This window comes from Adiantum capillus-veneris, chromosome 15 (assembly GCF_014529385.1).
Source record: "Adiantum capillus-veneris isolate H3 chromosome 15, ASM1452938v2, whole genome shotgun sequence".
Lineage (NCBI taxonomy): Eukaryota > Viridiplantae > Streptophyta > Polypodiopsida > Polypodiales > Pteridaceae > Adiantum > Adiantum capillus-veneris.
The window spans coordinates 72,361,565-72,383,344 of NC_140945.1; the positions used below are offsets into that span (position 1 = coordinate 72,361,565).

General features: G+C 46.2%; 1 protein-coding gene across 3 annotated transcripts in view; it reads right to left on the reverse strand.

The window, feature by feature from the left end:
* Positions 1-343: 343 nt before the first annotated feature.
* The window catches only part of LOC147440879 (potassium transporter 7-like), a 49,906-nt gene continuing 28,469 nt past the window's right edge, over positions 344-21,780 (reverse strand). For all 3 annotated transcript variants that reach the window (XM_086482692.1, XM_086482691.1, XM_086482693.1), the window contains one exon: positions 344-1,636. In XM_086482692.1, the coding sequence (XP_086338818.1) occupies positions 552-1,636 (1,085 nt within the window). In that variant the 3' untranslated portion in view covers positions 344-551. The remainder of the gene's footprint in view (positions 1,637-21,780) is intronic.

Here is a 21,780-nt window from a genome sequence, read left to right on the forward strand (position 1 = left end):
GCTTATTTTTGTTTTGGACTTGAACTTCAAATCGCAAATTGCAACACGTGTAAAGGGCTCCCCCTTCCGCCATATTATGTTAGTAGGTGTGTGGATAGATGTAATCAAATGATACTCAACCATAACAAAGGAACTGTCCTATATTAAGTGTTCATTTAAATGATCCAGACCTGAAAAGATGAGAGAGAAGTGAACTACCTTAGAGATGCATTGCCTAGGCAAGCAACAAAAAAACAAAGGAAATATGCACTCACAAAAGAAAAGACAATCCCAAATAAAAGTTCCCATCCAGACCCATATTTACAACCACTCTCTCACATGTAAGTTCAGCAAACACAAGGTAGAATTCTCTGATTTTGATAGTACCTTAGTATACAACAGCCTGAAATATAAGAGGTATAGAGCCCTCTGAAACCCATGTACAATGACCCCCTCAACCAAGCTTACCGACCCGCCACAACTCAAAAAATCTGTACAGAAAGAACCTATCTCATGGAAGATACAAAACTGCTTGCCATCTCATTTTGCTTCAGCCCTCCGCATATTTAGACTTATACATGATAAATCATCCCCACTTCAATCAAACAAGTATGAGGAATGTTCAATGCAACAGAGGGTCCTCTACAGTTTTTCTTGAGAAAACTGTATGCCACATTGATAGCAAATTTCTTCAAAAATGAGGAGCTGCTAGAAGCTTTCACATAAGAATGGCCAAGGATATACGCAACTCCCGCCGCCTTCGCCTCAACTAGCTCCCTCAGCTCATCCCTCACTCCCTGACCTATATATGAGTTTTTTGACAGCTCGAATCTGACGTCTTTCTTCTTTCCGAAAGTTGAGCTCAGCTGGCCGAGGCTCTGACTACTGCTAAGAGATTCGTCACATGAAAGCGAAAGTGACGACGGCTCGTTATCATCTGATTTTCGCTGAGACTCCACAAGCTTTGTAATAGAGTTGCTTGTTGCTCTCACTAGCTTCATTTGTCCATCCACAATCATCTCATTTGCTGACCCCGTTACTTCATCACTCTCTGATTGTATAAACTCTCCAAGGTTGCAGACAAGCTGGCTCTCGAAGTCATCGTCGTCCTTGTGAACATCCTTATAGCCAAACCTCACAATGCATCGAAACATATGATATTCCTTCGGCCCAATCCGGCCGACCAAAAATCTCTCTGTTGGTAGTACATATGGAACTGGCACTGCTTTTATGGAAACAAACACAACAATCTGATGAAATGCTGGAAGATTTGTCACAAAATGAGAGAAAATTGCAGGGACTCCCGAGACCAATTCTGTATATACAAGACCAATTCCTGGGACCCTTACTATACCGAGACTCGGGCCAAGTGTGAGTAGCCATTTCATGGACACCTTGTTCTGCAATTCAAATTCATATTTCTTCCTTAGGCCATAATTCCATGTGTACATGACTGCCATAAATATTATAGCTAACACAAGAGGAACCCAGCCACCTTCATGGACTTTGATCAAACAGGAGGAAATATAGACCAATTCTATGGATCCAAAAAACAGAAGGAACGCTAATGCTAACAAAATGTTTCTCTCCCACACAACCACAATGACAAGTGACATTAGACATGTCGTCACGAGCATAACTGTCACAACTGCAAGACCTGTCAACCAATCATAAATGAATCAATCAAAATCTCTCTCTCTCTCTCTCTCTCTCTCTCTCTCTCTCTCTCTCTCTCTCTCTCTGTGTGTGTGTGTGTGTGTGTGTGTGTGTGTGTGTGTGTGTGTGTGTGTGAACACTAGGTCAAAATTCTGTGCGCGCAGCCCATCTTCCCCTGGACATAGGCGGCCCTATGGGGGAGCGTTAAGGCACAAGCCTTGCCCCATGCCAAGCTCAACATGCCCCTGCGCGAGCTTCTCGCAAATGACCCTTTGCGCTGCTCGCCCTATGCATCTGGCGACCTTTGGCATAGCATTCCTGCCGCAGCCTGGAACCCGCTTACACAGAGTGCCGACTGCACGCTGTCACAGGCTTCCGACACGACACACGAGAGAATCACTTAAAATACTTCACAACTTTAAAATCGCAGTTCAATTTTTAGTAATCGCATCTAGATCCATCCCGGATCTCACTGATGTCAGATCACCTAATCCCATATTGCGATCATGTCCATAGATTTCTCGAGACCGAAATGCTGCAGCATTTGGTCAATCATTCCATCTGCACTCGAACGCTGTTGTGTGCGAGTAATCATTTCCGGGGATCCCAATCCATCAATCACACACTGACTTCATACTGAACAGAGTGGTTCAATCATTCACTTCTAGCTATGTGGCCATCTCATCCCGCAGGAACTCTTGATGTGTTCACAACAATTCCATTAAATCATTCATGATTCAAAATTCATGATTCTTTTCGATATCACGTTCATTCAAGAGTTGTCATTGCTCCAAAATCATCATTATCTGATTTTCGATTTTCACCTGTTATCTACACACAACTAGCAAGTTCTTCCAAAAAACATTAATTTCATACATAAATCAGATTTATCTTGAGGAATTTCCATGCAGTTCACAAATCACACACTTACTGAACGTAGTGTTTCAATCATCTAGTCATCTCATGTGTCAGAAGTCTTGATGCACCTAGATCCCTGTGTAGCCATCTCATCCCGCAGGAACTCTCGATGCGCTCACCACAGTATCCAGTCATCTCATTCATATGGAATCTTGATGCACTAGAATCATTCATCATCATTCAACATTCCTTATGCATCATCATCCAAATTTCAAAACAAATTCATCATTTTTATCTTGATCCGACAGATTCATTCCCGAGCTACCGTTGCTCTCGATTGCTTTCAGATGCCAATTTCCTCGCCATGTCAATCTCAATTCTACTTGCAAAACAAGCAAAAATTCAAGCAAATGGTTCACCTCGTTGCAAAAGAGTCAATGTCTTGTTCCATGCTTCCAAATGCTTTCATATGCATGTTCATCGCTCCTAGTAGTTATCTGTATACAGATAACAAGAGCTTCCAAAAACATTAATTCCACACATACTGAAATTTTCTCCAAAAGCCCTAATTTTCCAAAGTTGTTGGATATAAGATTTGTTTGCATCAATGCGTAGTGCTTGTTGAGAGGATCAATTGTCGCATATCCAAATTCTCAACCGTCAGAGAGATTTTTAAAGGTCTTCTGGCAAACTTCCTTGCCAAAAATTTGTCGTATTCTTCATTCTTTTCTTCAATTCCCGCGCCAAATTTTCAACATTTCTTTGCCTTTACGCTGAGAGGTGCTATCTCTGTCAGATTCTCCACAAGAACCCATGTGTAATCTAGGATTCTTTATGGCTTATGCCCTGTAAGACAGAGCGATGAAGACGGGAGCACGCCCGATGCACGATGAAGTAAGGGTGGGAGTGGCTAATAAGTCCGAGGTCAGGACACAAACATTCTTCAATAACAATTTCCAAAGTGCCTAAGTGTCTTGTCTGCTCTTTGATAGGACCAATATGCTTTGAGAAAAGCACACGCTTGATACTCTAATACCACTGTCACAGGCTTGGGAGAAGTACGACACGACACACGACAGAATTACTTAAAATACTTCACAACTTAAAAATCACAGTTCAATTTGGTCGGCACGGCCCGACATAGTCCTGTGCCCAAAAACCTGGCGCTCCTTTCGGTATTTCTTTATTATATTTATGCTTGAGCAAAGTACAACTCCCGAAGGGATCCTCTGCTCTCACTCTCTGCGTCCAGATGCTCTCAAGAGTGAGGCCCCTTGGGCTTAATTATTCGTACAAGGAATGCCCCAAAAGTTTCTAACTTAATAGCAAAAAGTCCCAAAAGCAACTGGTTCCAAAATCTGCTAGAAAAGCAATCAACGCAATTTGCGAAAAGCCGTACAGGATGCCACGTCATTAGCCAACGCATATTTCGGGATTCCGCATTGATCCACTTTTCAGCTTTATCAACCTTCTCTTGTGTTTTTGAAAAGGTGCTCCGTCCATGAAGAGGTTGTTATACCTTTTCCTCTTCCTCTTCCCATAGAGAGTTCACCAATTCCTTAATCCTTTATAGCTTCTTTATCATTGAGGGTTGGTTTTCTCCTTCCTTTACAAGGGTATTTTTGCAAGCTGCGAGGTCTCTCTTACGTGCTTCGCTCAATGCATCCTTTTCATTCATGCGTTCTTTCATTTTGGATTTCCAAGATTCAAACGCAACAAGTGCATCCTCTCATGTTTTTTGCATCATACATTCCATTACATTTACTTTTGCCCTCACAATCGTCTGCATTTGGTCTTCAAAGATGTGTACATCTCGTCACGCTTACTAAGCATCACTTTGTCCAAGTCTTTCCTCATATCTGCATACATAGCTTTTTTGTAAGTCTCCGCATTTGCGTACGTCTCTTTTTCCATGTCACCCCTCAAAAGGCTCAGCTCCGCCTTAATCATCATTTGTACCTTCTCAAACATTAAGTCATCTTTGACTCTAGAAAGTTTCTCTGCACTCACACAACCAAGCGATAGTGTGCTCTCTCAGAGATCCTCCGCCTAAATGTCGCTTTCGATTTAGGCCGGGTTTCATAGATATCGTCATTTGCGAGGTCAACTGCCATGTTGTTGCCTCATGGGACCTGCTGGCACCACAGAGCAATGTCGGGCTGCCCCGTTGAAGCCTATGTACTCCCCCACAACTGTGTGTTACAGTTGTTGCAACTAGTCTTGGCATAATTTTCTTCGATAAATCACAAAACTGCCGTCAATGTGCAGTTCCCAAAGACGCCAAGCTACAGTTGCTCATCAATGTCGAAAACCTTGCGCATGCTGCAGCTACACTCGCGTGCCAACCACAACTGGCTTGGCTTGAGGCCGACCCTGATGGACTACGGGAGGTATCGACACAATCCTTGTAGAAAAACCCTCTAATGTGCGACTCCAATGAGGGCAAGAAAATGCAAGCTTAATCTGGGAGAGAGAGAGAGAGAGACAAGCTGAGGAAACGGCCTTGTGTGTGAAGTAAGCTCTACACAAACCGTAACTACGAGCTTTGTGTGAACTTAACTGCGTCGTTGAGGCAGGTAGGGCTTGCTGCGCAAACCCTGAGTTGTTGGTGCACGTGACGAAATTCTGCTACCCGTGACCCTCCACTGACAAAGTGATGAAATGACTAACTGGAGAGAGAGAGAGAGAGAGAGAGAGAGAGAGAGAGAGAGAGAGGAACTTACTCACGCTGCAGAGAGCCGCCATCCCTTCACGCTACGACCAATAATTACTTCGCGCTGCAGAGGGGGGGGGGGGGGAATCACTTGGCAAGCAGAGGGCCGCCTTCACTTCGTCACCAGACAGAGCGCCATCACTTCGCGTTGCAAAGGGGCGCCATCACTTCGTGTTGTAGAGGGGCGCCATCACTTCGCGTTGCAGAGAGAGAGCGCCATCACTTCGCTTTACACACACACACACACACACACACACACACACACACACACACACACAGAGGTGCCTCTCATAGTAGGCGTTGTTCAAGGGAGCATGAGAGTGAGTCTTTGTAGTTTGTAGAGGATTTTGACTATTCAACAGGCTTCGCATCTCCAGTAGATGTCTTGGTCTTTGAGATCTTACTTGCTTAGTTCTTTGCAGTTGGCCCATGGAGATCTCCAAATGTTTCTTTGAGAAGTGGGCTACTATGTGTCGACATGTTTTTCGAGTAGTTGTCAAGAGCATGTCACATAATCCTTTGTCCAGAGAGAGCTCCTATGATCAGAATTAGAAGGCAGGTTTTACACGATGATTCCTTTTGGATGAGGGAGGCTGTCTATGATACCATATAGAAGCACAAAATGGTCGAGGCCACTTACTTTATGGATATCAAACAGTTTGCAAATTTGTTTAAGAGTTAGTTTAGAGAGGCATTAGGGAAGTTGGTTTGGTAAGAGAGATGTGCAACTTCGTAACTTCCCTTGGCTTTTGAGGTTGTCAACAAGTGGGTCTCCTCCCTCTATTGTATTATGGTTGTGCCGTAGATCTGCATCCTTTTTTGGGGTACATCATCAGGAAATGTGACACTGGATGCGAATGATTTTGGAGGCACAACCTAGGGGTTTTACAGCCCCTTCGCTTTTGTGAGTTGCTTTTGTCAGTTGTTGTAGGAGTTTTTACAACGGATGCTTTATATCAATCAAATACGCAACATTGGAATTTGTGTTTTTTGCTACATCGCCTGAGGTGGACAAAGCTTCGAGCAAATTTGTGTAGACTTTATCTCAGTCGAGATTGCTATACTTCACCACCTCATAAGACTATCTTTATCCCTAGATGTATTTCATGGTTTGATTTGGGATTTTGCCATGATCTCCCTGTATACCTTTCAAGGTTTTTCCCATTTTCTTGTATATGGACCTATGGTCGACATTATGTAATCTTAAGAGCAGAGCCCTACTTTTATTTCCCGCCTCTACCTTGCGGGTGTTGCTGCGGCTCTCTCAAGTGTCTACAAGTGCTTCTTCTCGCCCATCCTCCTCCTTATGTAGCATAGCTGCCCCCTTACCACTTACTTGGAGGATTCTTCACTCGACAGCTACGAGGTGCCTATCTTCCAAAAGCATCCATGGATACCTTCTCCTCTCGGCTCTCCACCTAGTGTCCAGGGCGCTTTAACCCTCACTAGGATGGGTTTTTTCCTTGGGATGTTTCCGTTTTGTAGTTGTTTCTGCCTAAGGGTGTTACATTTTAGTTTCTTCAATTTTTTATGGGCCTTAGCGATTCACAAGTTCTATGCCTACGGGCAGCCTTGTGATTTTCCTTCGGGTGGTTGTATGAGATCTACTTCACTGTAAGGTAGGTACCTTATGGGCATCTACAAGGAGTCCAAGTAATAGAATATCAGCAATGTGCTTCCTTTTGAGAGGGGGGGGGGGGGGGGGGGGGGGGGGGGGGGGGGGGGGATCGTGCGTTTAGAGCTCCTGATGCAGATCTGTCTCGCGACCCCCACATCTCCCTTGCTTCGTGTTGCGTTGTGCCTGCAAAAAATGGCCCCATCTGATGCTCCGCCAACCCCTCCCTTCGCTTCAACACCCCTTCTCCCTTCACTCCCATCAACTACCTCTGTGTCTTGCGCTGGTTTTCTTGCTTTTTGTCATTTTTCCTGCATTCGCAGGTTTCCTGACGATTGTTTGGTTGTTGCATGTCTGCTTGTTTATGTTTGTGACTTTTTGTTTTGTGTGATTGTTTGCAGTTGCATGTACTGCAGGTGTCTGTGTGTATGTGCGTGGTTGTCTGTGTGGGGTGTGGGTGTGTGTATGGTTGCTTGTTTGCCTGTTGTATGTTCTTGTTGTTTTGTTTCATGTTTGGTGGAAGCAGAATTCTGTGGTTTTGGAGTGGGTTGAGGATGTCAAGCATGGGATGTTTACCCTCGCCTTAAGCTTCTTTTGCAGGTTGAAGAATGTCATAACACCAGGGATGGCTAGAGGTGATCTCTCTCTCGGAGTTTTGGTGCAGAGTTGATTTGCAGTGGTGAATTCTCTTCTGCTGAGATGCGTCGTTTTACCGCCTTGGAGTTGGGAGTCTGCTCTTGAAGATTCTTTGGTGGAGTATTCAATCTCCTGCTCAATTCTGGGTGGTTTGTTTCTACTTCAGCCCTCTGTTACTTTCTTCCCTTACTCTCTTGCGCCTAAGGTTGGTAGGGGCAGGCCAATGGCCAAAGGTCACTTTATTAATAATAATGTGACCCCCCAACTTCCGAGAAGAAAAGTGGAGGAGAGATGCACTCAAGACGAGGGCTTGGCTTCCCTCGCCCTCCATACCTGGTATATAGAGGCACCTAGGTGCTCCCTCTCTAGATCATCTGACTCAGAGAGGGGGCATTTGCCTAGCCAACCCCGCCCAACTTGCGCTTGCCCAACCTACCTTACCCGTCCAGCCCACCCGTCCGCCTGTCCCTAGCTCGTGCGTGTCCCAGCAACCTTCCTTGCCATATCCTCCTTACACCGTGTAGTGCCATGGTCTAAGCCTCACACTCACACACGGACTCTTTGGCTCTCTCACACACACACTCTCACTCACACAGTCCGGGTTTGACGGGTGAGGAAGGAAAGGCGAAGGTTTTGCCTTGGGATTCTATCTACATCTGGCTCTCTCAATCATTATGGTTATTACAAAAGATCTACATCACAAGATTGGTAATCGTATTGAAGTTCTCAGTTCTCTCAAAGAGGGGATGTCAATAGCTTGGTGGGGTGCTCCTATGCTCGTGTCAACATCCAGGAGTGGCTCACATGCACGCTAGCACGTTCAAACGAAGGCAAAGTGGAGGATATCATCTTGCTAGGAAGAGGTACTTTCATTGCTATTTTCTTATCAAAGTAACTAGCCTCTAGAGTCGTTAGCTACACTCCTCTCGGCTTCTAGGACAGATTGGTTTTTCTACATCCGTGGTACCAGGATTTTGCATTAGCTGCTTTTGAGAACAAATGTAAGGTCCCAAAGTATCCAGTAAAAATAGCTTTCCCAAAGCTCCCTGCACAGTTTTGGTTGCCAGACATATTGAGGCAAATGGGTTGTATCTTTATCAGTGTAGATCCAAATACAAGAGTCATCTATAAAGGGGTTTCCAGATAGTATCACTTTTGAGTGGAAAGGGTGCTACACTCACAGAAGATTGTAGTTACAAGCAGACCGAACCAGTGCCTTAGATGTCAAGAGATGGGGCACTTGGTGAGGGTTTTGAGTGAAAAAGGGTACTACACTCACAGAAGACAGTAGTTACAAGCAGACTGAACCAGTGCCTTAGATGTCATGAGATGGGGCACTTGGTGAGGGTTTACCTTGGAGGTTGACAACAGAGACAGACTAGTCGCAGGAGGAGACAACCCTTGCAGCCACTACAGACCCAACAGAGTTTTGCAAAGCAGTAAGACCCTGCGCATCGTTAGCAACAAAAGATGCTCCACAGCATCACCGTGATGAGCAAGCACAAACACAGAGACAGAGATAAACAGACGAATAGGTTCAGGTGCAGTCTTTCCTTGTTTACAGACGGGCAGTGAGACAGAATGATAAGAGGCAGAGCAGCTCCGAGACAGACCTCGGAAGGGAGGCTACCAAAGGAGGATCGAGAGGAGGTACGAAGGCAGTTAGTTGGACAAAGGGATAAGGGAAGACTAGCAGTTGACGGCAGTCCAAGAGCAACAGGCAAGTCAAGCCGACTTTGGATCTCTTGGAGATTCAATTGCAGGTGCCTCTCACAATGGGCACTGTTCAAGGGGAGCAAGAGAGTGAGTCTTTGCAGTTTGCAGAGGATTTTGACTATTTAGTAGGCTTCGCATCTCCAACAGATATCCCAATTTTTGAGATCTTGCTTGCTGAGTTTCTTTGCGGTTGGTCCATGGATCTCGAGATGTTTCTTTGAGGATTGGGCCACTATGTATAGACATGTTTTTCCTACACTTGTCAAGAGCACAATACATTTTCCTCGGTCCACAGAGAGCTCCCATGATCAGATTTAGAGTGCAGGTTTTACTTGACGACTCCTTTTCGACAAGGGAGGCTGGCTATGACATAATAGAGCAGCAAACAATGGCCGAGGCCAATTACTTTATGGATATCAGATAGTTTGCAGATTTGCTTGTGAGTCAGTTAGAGAGGCCCTTAGGGAAGTTGGTTTATGTGCATCTTGTACCTTCACTTGGCTTTTGAGGTGTACAACCAGTGAGTGCCTCCTATCTCTCTTACAGTTTGGTTGTGCCGTAGATCCACATCCCTTTTTGGGGTACATCATAAAGAAAACTTAGAGCGGATGCGGATGATTTTGGAGGTACGGCCATGAGGTTTCACAATCCCTTGGCTTTTGTGAGCTGCTACAAGACATTTTTTCAGCGTACGCTTTATATTAGTCAGGTACACAACACTGGAGTTTGTGGTTTTTGCTACATCACCCGAAGTGGATAGGACTTTGGGCAGAATTATGTAGACTTTATCACTATCCAGATAGCTGCATTTCACTACTTGATTAGAGTATCCTTATCCTAACATGTATCCTGTGGTTTGTTATGGGATTTTCCCCCATGATCTCATTGTACATCTCTTAGGGTTTTTCCCATATTTCTTGCATATAGACAGATGGTCGATTTTTGTAAAATGCAAAGGGTCAAAGCCAGACCTTTATTGGTTGGGGGGGGGGGAGAGAGAGAGAGATGAAATGAAATGAAATGTAATATTAACGTCTTCAAAAGGCCAAAATGACCTATGAGACCAAACGGTTACATGTGGTATACCTAATACCAAGTCTGGGTACAAAAAGTACAAAGGACTGAAAAGAAAATAGTGGGTAGGGGTGGGGTGAAAGCTGATGCAAAGGGAATACAAAGGGTGAGTTGATACAATGGAGCTCTCTGACAGTCGAGGCATCATATACTATACATCAGTATCCGGAAGGCTATAGAGATTCAATGTCCTCCAAGGTACACTCTGTCGGGACGGCTCCTATGTCGCGCAAGTATGGTATGGATCCTTTGTCACAATCTCCGTCGATGTCGAGAGGGCCCCCTCATCCGTGGGCGACGGGACCATCCCAACTCTATCGCCCCATCAAGCAGTATGCCTCCGGTGCCTCTGGTGTTGTTAAATTGTTGGGGCTGCTCGGACTCCTCTATCTGTGACTGAAAGAAATCTGTAATTTTCCGTTATTGTTGGATCTCTCTCGTTGTGCCCCTCTTCAAGAGATCCTCTTTGTGTTTGCGAATCTCTAGTAAGTATAATCCGAGGCATCTCTGATCCTCGTATCTCATGACTCTAGAACGTGGCCCAAAACCCTCTTTGAATAGACAATGAAAGCGGCCTCGTATTTCATAGTATGCTGGGTAGTGACATATGTAATGTAGCTCTGTCTCTCGCTCTATCTGGCACACCTGACAAATCCTGGCTCTCAACGGGTACTCCTCTAAATCTGCCTGTCTCGATCTCTAGCTGATGTGAGGATGTGCGTATCTGACCAATAGCACATCGTATCCCGTGGGATAGATGAGTATCCATGTATCCTGGTCTGATCACAAAACCATCCTCCGTGAGTTGGAGAAGATGCTCTCTATAGAAAGTCATCTTCGTACCTAGCTCATGTGTAGGTTGTATCCATGTCCTCTTCGTATCCACTTGAATCAAGTCCTGTCTGATGAGCCTGGTAATCTCTGCACTAGTGAGGGAGATGGAGGGTGCATCCAAAGAGTACTAAAATGGGGGTAGCCGATCCATACTAAAGCCATGTAACTAAAAGCAAGATGCCATCTCTGCATACCAACATGATCTATCTCCCTGCAATGCCAGTTGTCGCAAAGACTCTAGTGCTAATCGAGCATATCTGTCTCTAGGGAGAGCCCAAGTGCTATGCATAAATGAAACTGATCGAGTGAGTGCTTTCACTACCAATGGAGGAGCAGTGAGCTCCGCCCTAATAATGTCATGTGATACTGAGGCCTTGGCCCTAATCATCCGAGAAATCATAAGCACCAAGGGCTTCTCCATACATCTCCATCCATCAATATTGCCAGCTCTGCTATGATGATCAACTGAGGGGCCCCATATCTCCACTCCATACAGCATGGCCAAAGTTACCAAAGTGTCAAAGAGCCAAAGCTTTGTCCGAGGTTCCTGGAACTGAACCTGCAAACATATCCTCTCAAGTCTCCCCAGTGCTACATAGGCTCTGGTCAATCGTGTATCTATTGCACGCCTCAAGGGAAATACTGGACCACTGAAACCCGCCCCAAGATAAGTGTATGTATCTGCATACTCCACATTGTCTCGACCATATGTAAAAGTGGGGGCGGACCTTCTTACCCACCGCGCCATGGTGTTAAACACCATTACCTTGGTCTTACCAAGGTTCACAGACAATCCATTGTCCCGTGCAAATACATGCAATGCATCCAAATGATGCTGCATCCCCTCTGGAGAATCTGAGATCAACACAATATCATCGTCATATAATAGCAACGGAATCCATGTCCCTGCAAGCTGAGCACCTCTGTGAGCAAAGATAGGGGACAACCCTGCTTCACCCCAATGGTGGAGTGGACCATGTCGGACATGCCCTGAGTAGTCCGTACCTGTCCTACCACTGTCCTGTATAAAGCTAAGATCTCCCAGATCAGCTCTGTGGGCACCCCCATGTCTTGCAATCTGCGTATGAGTCTGGCTAGTGGCATTGTATCAAAGGCTTTGCGGAAATCCACAAAGGTACAATCTATCCTCCTGCCATGGTGTCTACCCTCCTCAATAATGGCTTGGAGTGTCAAAATCTGGTCAAGAGTGGAAAAACCTCTAGTGAAACCTGCCTGTCCTGCTGCCCGTATGCCCTCTCTCTGCGCCCATCCACTCAACTCATGCTCAAGAATTGATGCATATAGCCTAGCCAGAGTGTGACCAACCATGATGGTTCGGTAATTCCCGGGAAGCATAGGATCTCCCGACTTGAAGATAGGCACAATAGTGGACATACTCCAAGTCTCAGAGAAACCCTTGTACATGGCTTTATTAAACATCATAGCAAGAGGCTCTGCAAGCATATCTCGGGCATGGATAAAGTGCTCTGCTACCATACCATCATGATCTTGTGCTCTTCCTGTCTTCATCTTGTCAATGGCTTTCCTTACCCTCTCAGCAGTAAAGAAAGTACATATTTCCGGGCATGCCTCTGGAGGGTCAGGTAAAGGTGGCTGCCCCGATAATCTATAGAGAGATGTAGCATATTCCCCCCATGTCTCTGTGGAAGTGATGGCTGGCGGTGGAGAGTGCTCATTGAAAAGCCTCCATGTCTCACTAGAGTCCTGACTCATAAACAACTGATACAGATCACGCTCTAATTGAGATAGGTAAGCCCTCTTCTTTCGTTGCACTAGGCGGCGAAAGATAATCCGTGATTGTCTATGTGTAGTAGTACCCATGAGCACCTCTCTTTGTAATTTGATCCTCGTCTCTCTACACTCCTCATCATACCAACTGTTCTGAGGCATGCTTCCAGATCTGCGTGTAGGCTGGCTGTGGGGATATGCCTCTGATGTTGCATAATGTAGCGCCTCTGTCAGAATCTGGGTGAGCTCATCTAGAGGTCGCCCTGGCTCCTGAGTGCATAGCTGCCTGTATATCTCATCAATGTACATTGGATCCGTCTCCCTTGTGAAGGTATACCGAGTATGTGTGGAGGCCGCCTCTCCCAATGGAGCTGTGTTGCATTGGAACGATAGAGTGAAAGACAAGATAGCATGATCAACTGCTACCCCAACCGGCCTAGTTCCCACTACAAAATCCTGAAAGGAAGGAATGAGTCTTGGCGGAGCCATAACATAATCCACTATACTAGCACCATGCCGATGTGGAAAGCATGTAAAACCACTAGCTGCAAGGAATCTCTGTAGGCCATTCAAAATGGCCAATCCATGTGCAGTCCCCATATCAATCAAGTATCTGCCATACTTAGTGTACTCTTCATCCTGTGATAATCTAGACAAGCCCATTTCTGTAATATCAAGCTCCCGCATCAACTCCTCTGAGGTATCATAGAATACTGTCTGGTGATGGGCAGTCCTAGCATTGAAATCCCCCAAGATAATAATGTCGCCATCTCTGGAAAACTCCCATATATCATCATCTAAAATAGAGAAGGGGGATTGTCCTCTAGGTGATGCATATACTGACGTACTAGGAGGGAAATAGCAAATAGCGATGTAGAGATATCTGCCTGTCTCTGCCTTCAGTCTCACCCACATGTACCTAGCATGCTCGTCCCTTCGAGCTATATGTATCAGAGAGTGTAGCTCCTCCCTGAATAAGACTGCCACTCCTCCTGAACCTTGTCCTCTGCGCTTTGATCGAGTCTCATGTCTGCAAGTTGTCTCCCATCTGTATCCTCTCACATGGGGTATGGACTGCCCCGGGGCCTGATGCGTCTCAGAGTAGAAAATGATGTCTCTCCTTGTGAAACTATCCTCAAAGGCCCCTAAATCAAGGCGCACAGATCCATTACAATTCCATGTAGCCACTCTAAGTGTGGTCCCACAGGTCTCGCACCATCATGCAGGACGCTTCTCCAGAATAACCACTCGTCCATCCCTATAGAAGGCCACTTTCCCCTTCTCTTGAGCTGTCAATATTTCCGGCATAACTTCTTTCATATGAGCAAGCTGTGTGAGTGTGAGGTCATCTCCAAGAAATATGCCAGTTTTCTTTAGTGTAGGACGCTTCTTCAAGGATTCCTTCTTTGCCTCCATGGATGGGAAGCGCATGATTAGAGCTCTTTCCTTTGAAGTCTCCCCATTTTCTTGTGTCTTCTTCCCTACCCTCCATGCCTTTATATGAGTAGCCTCACTACCCATCATGCGTAGAAGTTCTTTGACTTCCCATTCCACATCATCTCGATCTTTTAGACCGGTTATTCGTATGTGCAGAGCCCTAGTCTTCCTTCGTTGCTCTTCTTCTAAAGTCATGTTGATGATTGTAGGAGTGGGGATAGATGTGGTTTCTTTCCCTTTCCCTTTCTTAGCGACTTCTATCCATTTCTCTGCCTCATCCGCTTTTTTCTGTGTCTTCGTGATTACATCCACCCACGAAGACGTCTTTGCCCCATTCTGCTTCTCTTCCTCTTTGATCATCCGTACCTATTCCTTGATGACCTTAATTTCCTCGATCATCGAGGGTTGGAACTCACCTTCCTCTAGTCCGTTGCTTGCTTTATCAGAGAGCTCTTGTTTGAGGGCTGAGACCTCTTCTTTGAGTGCTTGTGAATCCGCCTTAAGTGCTTGTATCTCTACGTGCAAGTCCTCTTTCTCCTTTTTCCATTGCGTGCCTTCGTTGAGGAACATTTGAAGAAGGTTTGCCTTCTCCTTCCACCATCCTTCCATCTCTGCTTTCCACTCCTTCATCTCCCTTTCCACTTGTGTTATCCGCTTGTTTGTAAGCATGAAGGTTGCCTTCGTACGGGACTTGCAAACGGGTGAAGCGCTCATGACCTCCATCATAACGGCCCCTGTTTTCTATTCTTGCAAGCCCTAAATCTACGCGAGTCCCCCTTCCTTTGCTTCTACCGTGAGGGCGTGCTGCACAATCGCTGGTCTGCTGCTAGTCGACGGACCCTATTTGCACCTGGTGGAGAGAGGTGTTTTGTTGTTCCAACACACAAGCAGCTTGCGAACCTGCCCTTTATGTTCACTGCCGAGCAATGGGACAACAGCGCGCACGAGCAGCAGGAGCTTCAGCGCATCGAACACCAGCTACCACCTCTGCAATTAATCATACTGCTCGCTGCATTACAAGCTCGAAGCAGACTGCGCACGCTTTGTGTGTTGCTACAAGGTGCGGAGTCTGTGGGCTTCTTTGTCCACTCGCTTTGCCTGCCGTAACCTCTGAAGCTCATTCCCCAAACCTGCGCGTACTGCCTGCCTGCCTGCTGTAACCACCTGCGCGCAGCGCGAGAGGGAAAGAGAGCTACTGGCGGGGCTAAGAGGCTGACGTGGGACTGGCAGGGCAAGGTTAACCTGCGCGCACTGCCTACCTTCTTGCTGTAACCACCTGCGCGCACTGCCTACCTTCTTGCTGTAACCACCTGCGCACACCGCGAGATGGAGAGAAGGGGGGGGGGGTACCTTAGCTGAGCAGAGCGTGCACCTCAGGTTGGAAAAGCATCCATCACAAACTACCGTTAGTGGCGCATAGACCTCCAGTTCACTCGCTATGCTACTCCTCACTCCTCAAACCTGCGCGCTTTGCCTGCTGTAACCCTACTCTAGTGCATGCTGCTCCATGACTTGCGCGCGCTGCCTGCCTACCTCATAGTTACCGGGGAACGCCTTCCCTAGGCCCTGGAATGTCACGTGACACATCCAACCCTATCTGTCCATGGACAAGCTACAACAGTGATCTGGCACTTTTGTGAGTCTATTCGCAGATCGTGCATGTCCAAACACTTAATGTAGATGCATATCCTCTGGTTGCACACAGCATGATCATAAGCATTCCCATCAGAATCCTTCAAGGGAATTTTCTAGTGAATTTGACCTATTTTTCCTATTTTTGACATTTTTCACTTATTATTTTTAAGTGACTTTTGTTGGAAAGTAGGTAGGGCAATTTTAAGTTTGTATATAAGCAAACCAGAGCTAGCACTTTCTGGCAGAAGAGGCAACAGGAGCACCTTGCTCAACGGGCAACTTCTCAGCAAGACCCACCCCCGCGACTACTCTAGCGTTTTCTCCACAGAAGACCTAGCGTTTTTGCATCAAATCAGCCTTGGCGATTTGTGCACAGTAGATCAGCCCCGGCGTCGTCAAGACACAACAGATCAGCCTAGCGTTTTGCATTTGCAAAACAACCGGCAACAGCAAGACACAGCAGAAGCCTAGCGTTTTTGCAGAAGCACAGAATTCAGCCCTAGCGTTATTGGTTTGCAGATCAGCCCCAGCGTTTTGAAGATTCACCGCGACGGAACATCAAGAAACCTCAGCGTTTTCACTTTTCAGCCCTTAAGACACCGCAGGTCAAGTCCCGAACCTTACAGATCTCACTTTTTTTACTTTTACTTTAGCGAGCCGGGGGGCCGGGCACGCTACTCTCGCAAGGTGAAGCTTTTGACACTGATTTCAATCTCAATTAGAGACCTTAGACACCGCCTTGGAGATGGATCGCCCGTTCAATCTTTTAGAACTTGCACCCTTGTTAGTCTATCCAAGGGATCCCTGGCGGACCTCGTTAGGGGCGTGACAATGCCCAAGAGCATCGTAGGGATCCAGATATTGCGAGACTTGGTTGCCCTCACTCGCCAAAACCTTGATCACCCCGGCGGGTTTTTGAGAGAAATTGCCATACCCAACTTGGGCGTCGGCTCTAGGTGGAGTCCCGATCCGGCGACAATTAGAGTCTCCAACACTCCTCTTGCCCATTTGATGAGGCAACCCATGCACCAGTATCATTAAGTCATTCGGTTTAGCACATAGTTTCATAACTTTTTGCTATTAAGGAGAATTTCGTCCTTTCCCCCCTTCTATACGTCAGAGGGATCTGATTCATCTCGGATTCATCTAATCGGTCCGTTAGGTTAACAACCTAGCATTAAATGCTCTTTGATATTGTGGTATTGCCTCACCAAGGAAAGCCGCTACAAGGTGGTGCCATGCAACTGCTCCCCTCGAATGCGGATGCGGGCTAACCCAATGGGTCAACCTGACTCCGCGAGCCTCCCCACCAAGGAGGATAATAGTAAATTCACCGTCACTTAGAGCGACACCCGCCGGGTCCTGTAGGTCCCAAATGGTATACAGCAGCCTGCCGAGACGGTCAGCTCGAGCTCGGGTCAAGGCCGGACAGTGCAAAAGAATGTGGTCAATTGATTGTCCGCCCTCCAAGTCATTGCATAGGGGGCATGCACTCCCCCTCGCAGATCTCACCTTCCCGCAACAGTTCCTCGCCGCACGGTCAATTTCCGCAAGGTTTACAGTTTCAGCCCGAAAAACGCAGATTTCAGCATCTGCGTTTTCAGCACGTCATCGTCGCATCGTCGCCATCGACATCGTCATCGACATAGAGTCAGAATTCAGCAGATAAAGATTTGCAGATTTCAGCCATTAGAGTTTTCAGATTTCAGCCCGTCTCGTCATCGTCGTCATCGTCGTCGACATCGTCGGCAAGTCCAAAGCATTGTAGAGATTTGTGCAATCATAAGTAGACCGCTCTCGCTATAGAGAGTGGGGCCTTCGGAGGAGGGTTTTACAACGTCTGGTGTTGTATTCTCTTCTCTCTCTCTCAGTCTCATGCACCTCCATTCACAGTGTCCATTCACTTTGTTTGTGTCCATTGCACTCTCTCACTAAAGGAACGGAAGGCTCTTTCTTCCGTAAGAAAAAGGAACCTTGAGCACACTTCGGAGCACTCGTCTTGAGCAAAGTTCAAACAATCATTCCGCTGCACCTAACGTTGGTATCAGAGCTTTGGGAGTGTTCTGTATCACTCGAGGAAAGAACCACAAGAACCACATAAATTTTTTTTGCTTGTTGAGGTCGCACGAACCCAAGTTCACTTGGGCGTGTCGATTCCTAATCATGTTTTTGAAGAGTGACAAGAGCCCCCGGAAAAGAGTAGAACTCGGGTGAAGAGAAGATCCTTCTCGAGCACAGATTGCAAGCGAAAAAAGACCCTCAAGAACTCAAGAACCTCAAGAACTCAAGAACCCAAGAACCCAAGTTCCTCGTGAACTTAAGAACACAAGACCACAAGAACCCACAAGAACCCACGACTTCAGTGGATGGTCATCGCTCGAAGCGGAATGGATACTTCGCTTGGAGGTGATGAGCATGAGAGAGGCGAAAAAGAATTTTCCCCACCAGGAGGTTTTTCCGACCCTCCCCCTACGTCAAGGATTGCACTAACTCCTATGAAGGAGTTGCCGCAGTTATTTATGGACAAGAAGTTAGACCGAAAAGCCGAAATAGAGCGTGAACACGAAGAAAAGATGGCAGCCATAGAGCGTCAATACACAGAAAGAGTGGCAGCCATATATCGCGAGAACATTCGAAGCACAATTTGATCGCGAGAACAACGAAAGACAAGCAGAATATGACCGAAAGAACAAAGCCATCAAAGAAAAGAGCGACCAGCACATGAAAGAATTCTTGCGACTCTTTTCTCAAGTTCAGGCACAGATGCAAGAGATTCGGGAAAAGGAAACTCTCTTAGTCTCTTCTTCTCCAAAGAATGACACACAAGATTTGCATAATTATGAGAAGCATGATGAATTGAATGATAATGATGAGCATGATGATTTGAATGCCAATGATTTGCATGATGATTTGGATGATAATGATGAGCATGATGATTTGCATGATAATCAAGATGTGATTTCTCACAAGCATGATGATTTGCATGAAGATGACGTGATTGTTCACAAGGACGATGAGTTAGTTGATGATTTTTCTAGTGAAGCTAACCTCGTTGCACATTCGATCAATCACGAAGAATCGATCTTGGCTCTCGAGCCTAGGTCCAAAGCACCCCTTCAAGAAGAACCGATCTTGGCTCTCGAGCCTCGGTCCAAAGAACCCTCACAGGAAGTATTATGTGTTCGCATCATTCATACGCACGCATTGTTCGAATGTTTCATTCGTGATCATTTCCTGTATTTTAGTCAGCATCTTTATGTGATCCCTTTTCCTAGGCATGACATATTGTACGTTGAGCATGTTTCACTCATGAATGAGCACGAATGTAAGCGGATTATTCATGAAAAGCTGAGAAGTATGCATTCAAGGGAGTCACATTCCATGTCTCTTCCTTGGCACGACACAGTTGTAGAAAGAGCACATGAAAGTATAAGCACCAAGCGTGGGCATTTCCATTGTGAATTGCCATAGTTGATTGCTTTAGGTCAAAAGAGAAAGATTCGATCTCATTGTTTGCGTGTGTGTGATGAACGGTTTGGCACTCCGTCTCTTTGTTCATCTACATCGCATGTACAGTCTATTAGGACGACAAGATTTTTTCCACTCACTTTACATGGAATAGGTATCTTCATGGTTTTGTGTTGGAAATGGTTTCAGGAATTTTCAGCCATGGAGATTCTTGAAGAAGGAAGAAGCATGACTCTAGACGAAGTTGAAGCATCGAAGGAGCCACAGAAGACTTTGTGTCGCTTAAAGCGCGGCCCAAAGAAGAAGACTTTGCAGACCTTTATGAAGTTCAAGTACCGCACGACCCACACATCAGAGTGGGCCGACGAAGAGTCCCTTCCAGGATTCCGGATGCTATTGGCGATCTCCCTCGACGCCATACAGTTCGGTACCAGTACCTCACTTTGAAAAGGAGGGGATGTCACGTGACACATCCAACCCGATGTGTCCGTGGACAAGCTTCAACATGATCAAGGTTCAGTTCAATCAAGTCAATCTAGATTTAGCAGTGATCTGGCACTTTTGTGAGTTTGTTCGCAGACAGTGCATGTCCAGACACTTAGTGTAGATGTATATCCTCTGGTTGCACACAGCATGATCATAAGCATTCCCATCAGAATCCTTCAGGGCAATTTTCCAGTGTATTTGACCTATTTTCCCTATTTTTGACATTTTTCATTGATTATTTTTAAGTGGCTTTTGTTGGAAAGTAGGTAGGGCAATTTTGCTAAGTTTGTATATAAGCAAACCAGAGCTAGCACTTTCTAGCAGAAGAGGCAGCAAGAGCACCTTGCTCAACAGGCAACTTCTCAGCAAGACCAACCCCCGCGACTACTCTGGCATTTTCTCCATACAAGACCTAGCGTTTTTGCATCGGATCAGCCTTGGCGATTTGTGCACAACAGATCGGCCACGACGTCATCAAGACACAGCAGATCAGCCTAGCGTCTTGCATTTGCAGAACAACCGGCGACAGCAAGACACAACAGAAGCCTAGCGTTTTTGCAGAAGCAAAGAAGCGTTTTTGGTTTGCAAATCAACCCCGGCCTTTTGCAGATTCACCGCGACGGAACATCAAGAAACCTCAGCGTTTTCAGTTTTCAGCCCTTAGACACCGCAGATCAAGTCCCGAACCTCGCAGATCTCACCTTCCCGCGGCACTTCCTTGCCGCACGGTCAGTTTCCGCAAGGTTTACAGTTCCAGCCCGGAAAACGCAGATTTCAGCATCTGCATTTTCAGCACGTCGTCGTCGCATCGTCGCCATCAACATAGACTCAGAATTCAGCAGATAAAGATTTGCAGATTTCAGCCATTACAGTTTTCAGATTTTAGCCCGTCTCGTCGTCGTCCTCATGGTCGTTGACATCGTCGGCAAGTCGAAAGCATTGTAGAGATTTGTGCAATCATAAGTAGACCGCTCTCACCATAGAGAGTGGGGCCTTTGGAGGAGGGTAACGTCTCGGTGTCGTATTCTCTTCTCTATCTCTCAATCTCATGCACTTCCATTCACTTTGTTTGTGTCCATTGCACTCTCTCACTAAAGGAACAGAAGGCTCTCCCTTCTGTAAGAAAAAGGAACCTTGAGCACAGTTCGCAGCTCTCATCTTGAGCAAAGTTCAAACAATCATTCCGCTGCACCTAGCATGGAATGCCGGAACGCCGTTCCCTCCCCCCTTGCAAGGCCAGAACGTCCCGGAACGTTTTGCCGTTCCGGGTGACCACTTGATATCGGAACGGCCGGCCGAAACAGCTCCGGAACGGCCAACCCTCAAAATGGGGAGAAATAGGCAACTTTTTGCAAATTTGTAGTGAATATTAGGTGGTTTTTAAAGTGTGCAAGAACTCAAAATGCACCCCCTCACACCCATTCCCTTCTCAAGCAAATCCACATGCCCTCAAGGTCTATGTTGCTAATTGGACTATTTTCTTATTTTTAATGATTAATTTCTTTTTTAGGATATTTTATTATGTGCACTAAGAATTGTTAAAAGATTGTAGCTACAGGAACTGCCATCAGGAACGGACAACTCTGATGTGTCATTTGATGGGTGACGGTAAACATCGCGAAGGAGTTTCCGTACGTTCGGTGGAAAGGGCTGGGTTACGAGTGCCCTTGATGCGTCACATAATGGGTGACGGGTGCATCAGTAAGGGGGCATCCCGTAGGCTAAGGAGGAAATCCGAACTGAGTAAGAAAATACGCGTAAGAACGCAAGCACAAGAATAAAGATGGGTTCAATGAAGCTTTTTACGAAAAGCAAGAACAATCGCAAGAAGGCAGACGCTTTCACGCGAGGAATCTATGTTTGCATTGCATTCGTGCATGTGGTTGCATCCAGGGACGCCTGGGAAGTGTTGTTAAATGCATTG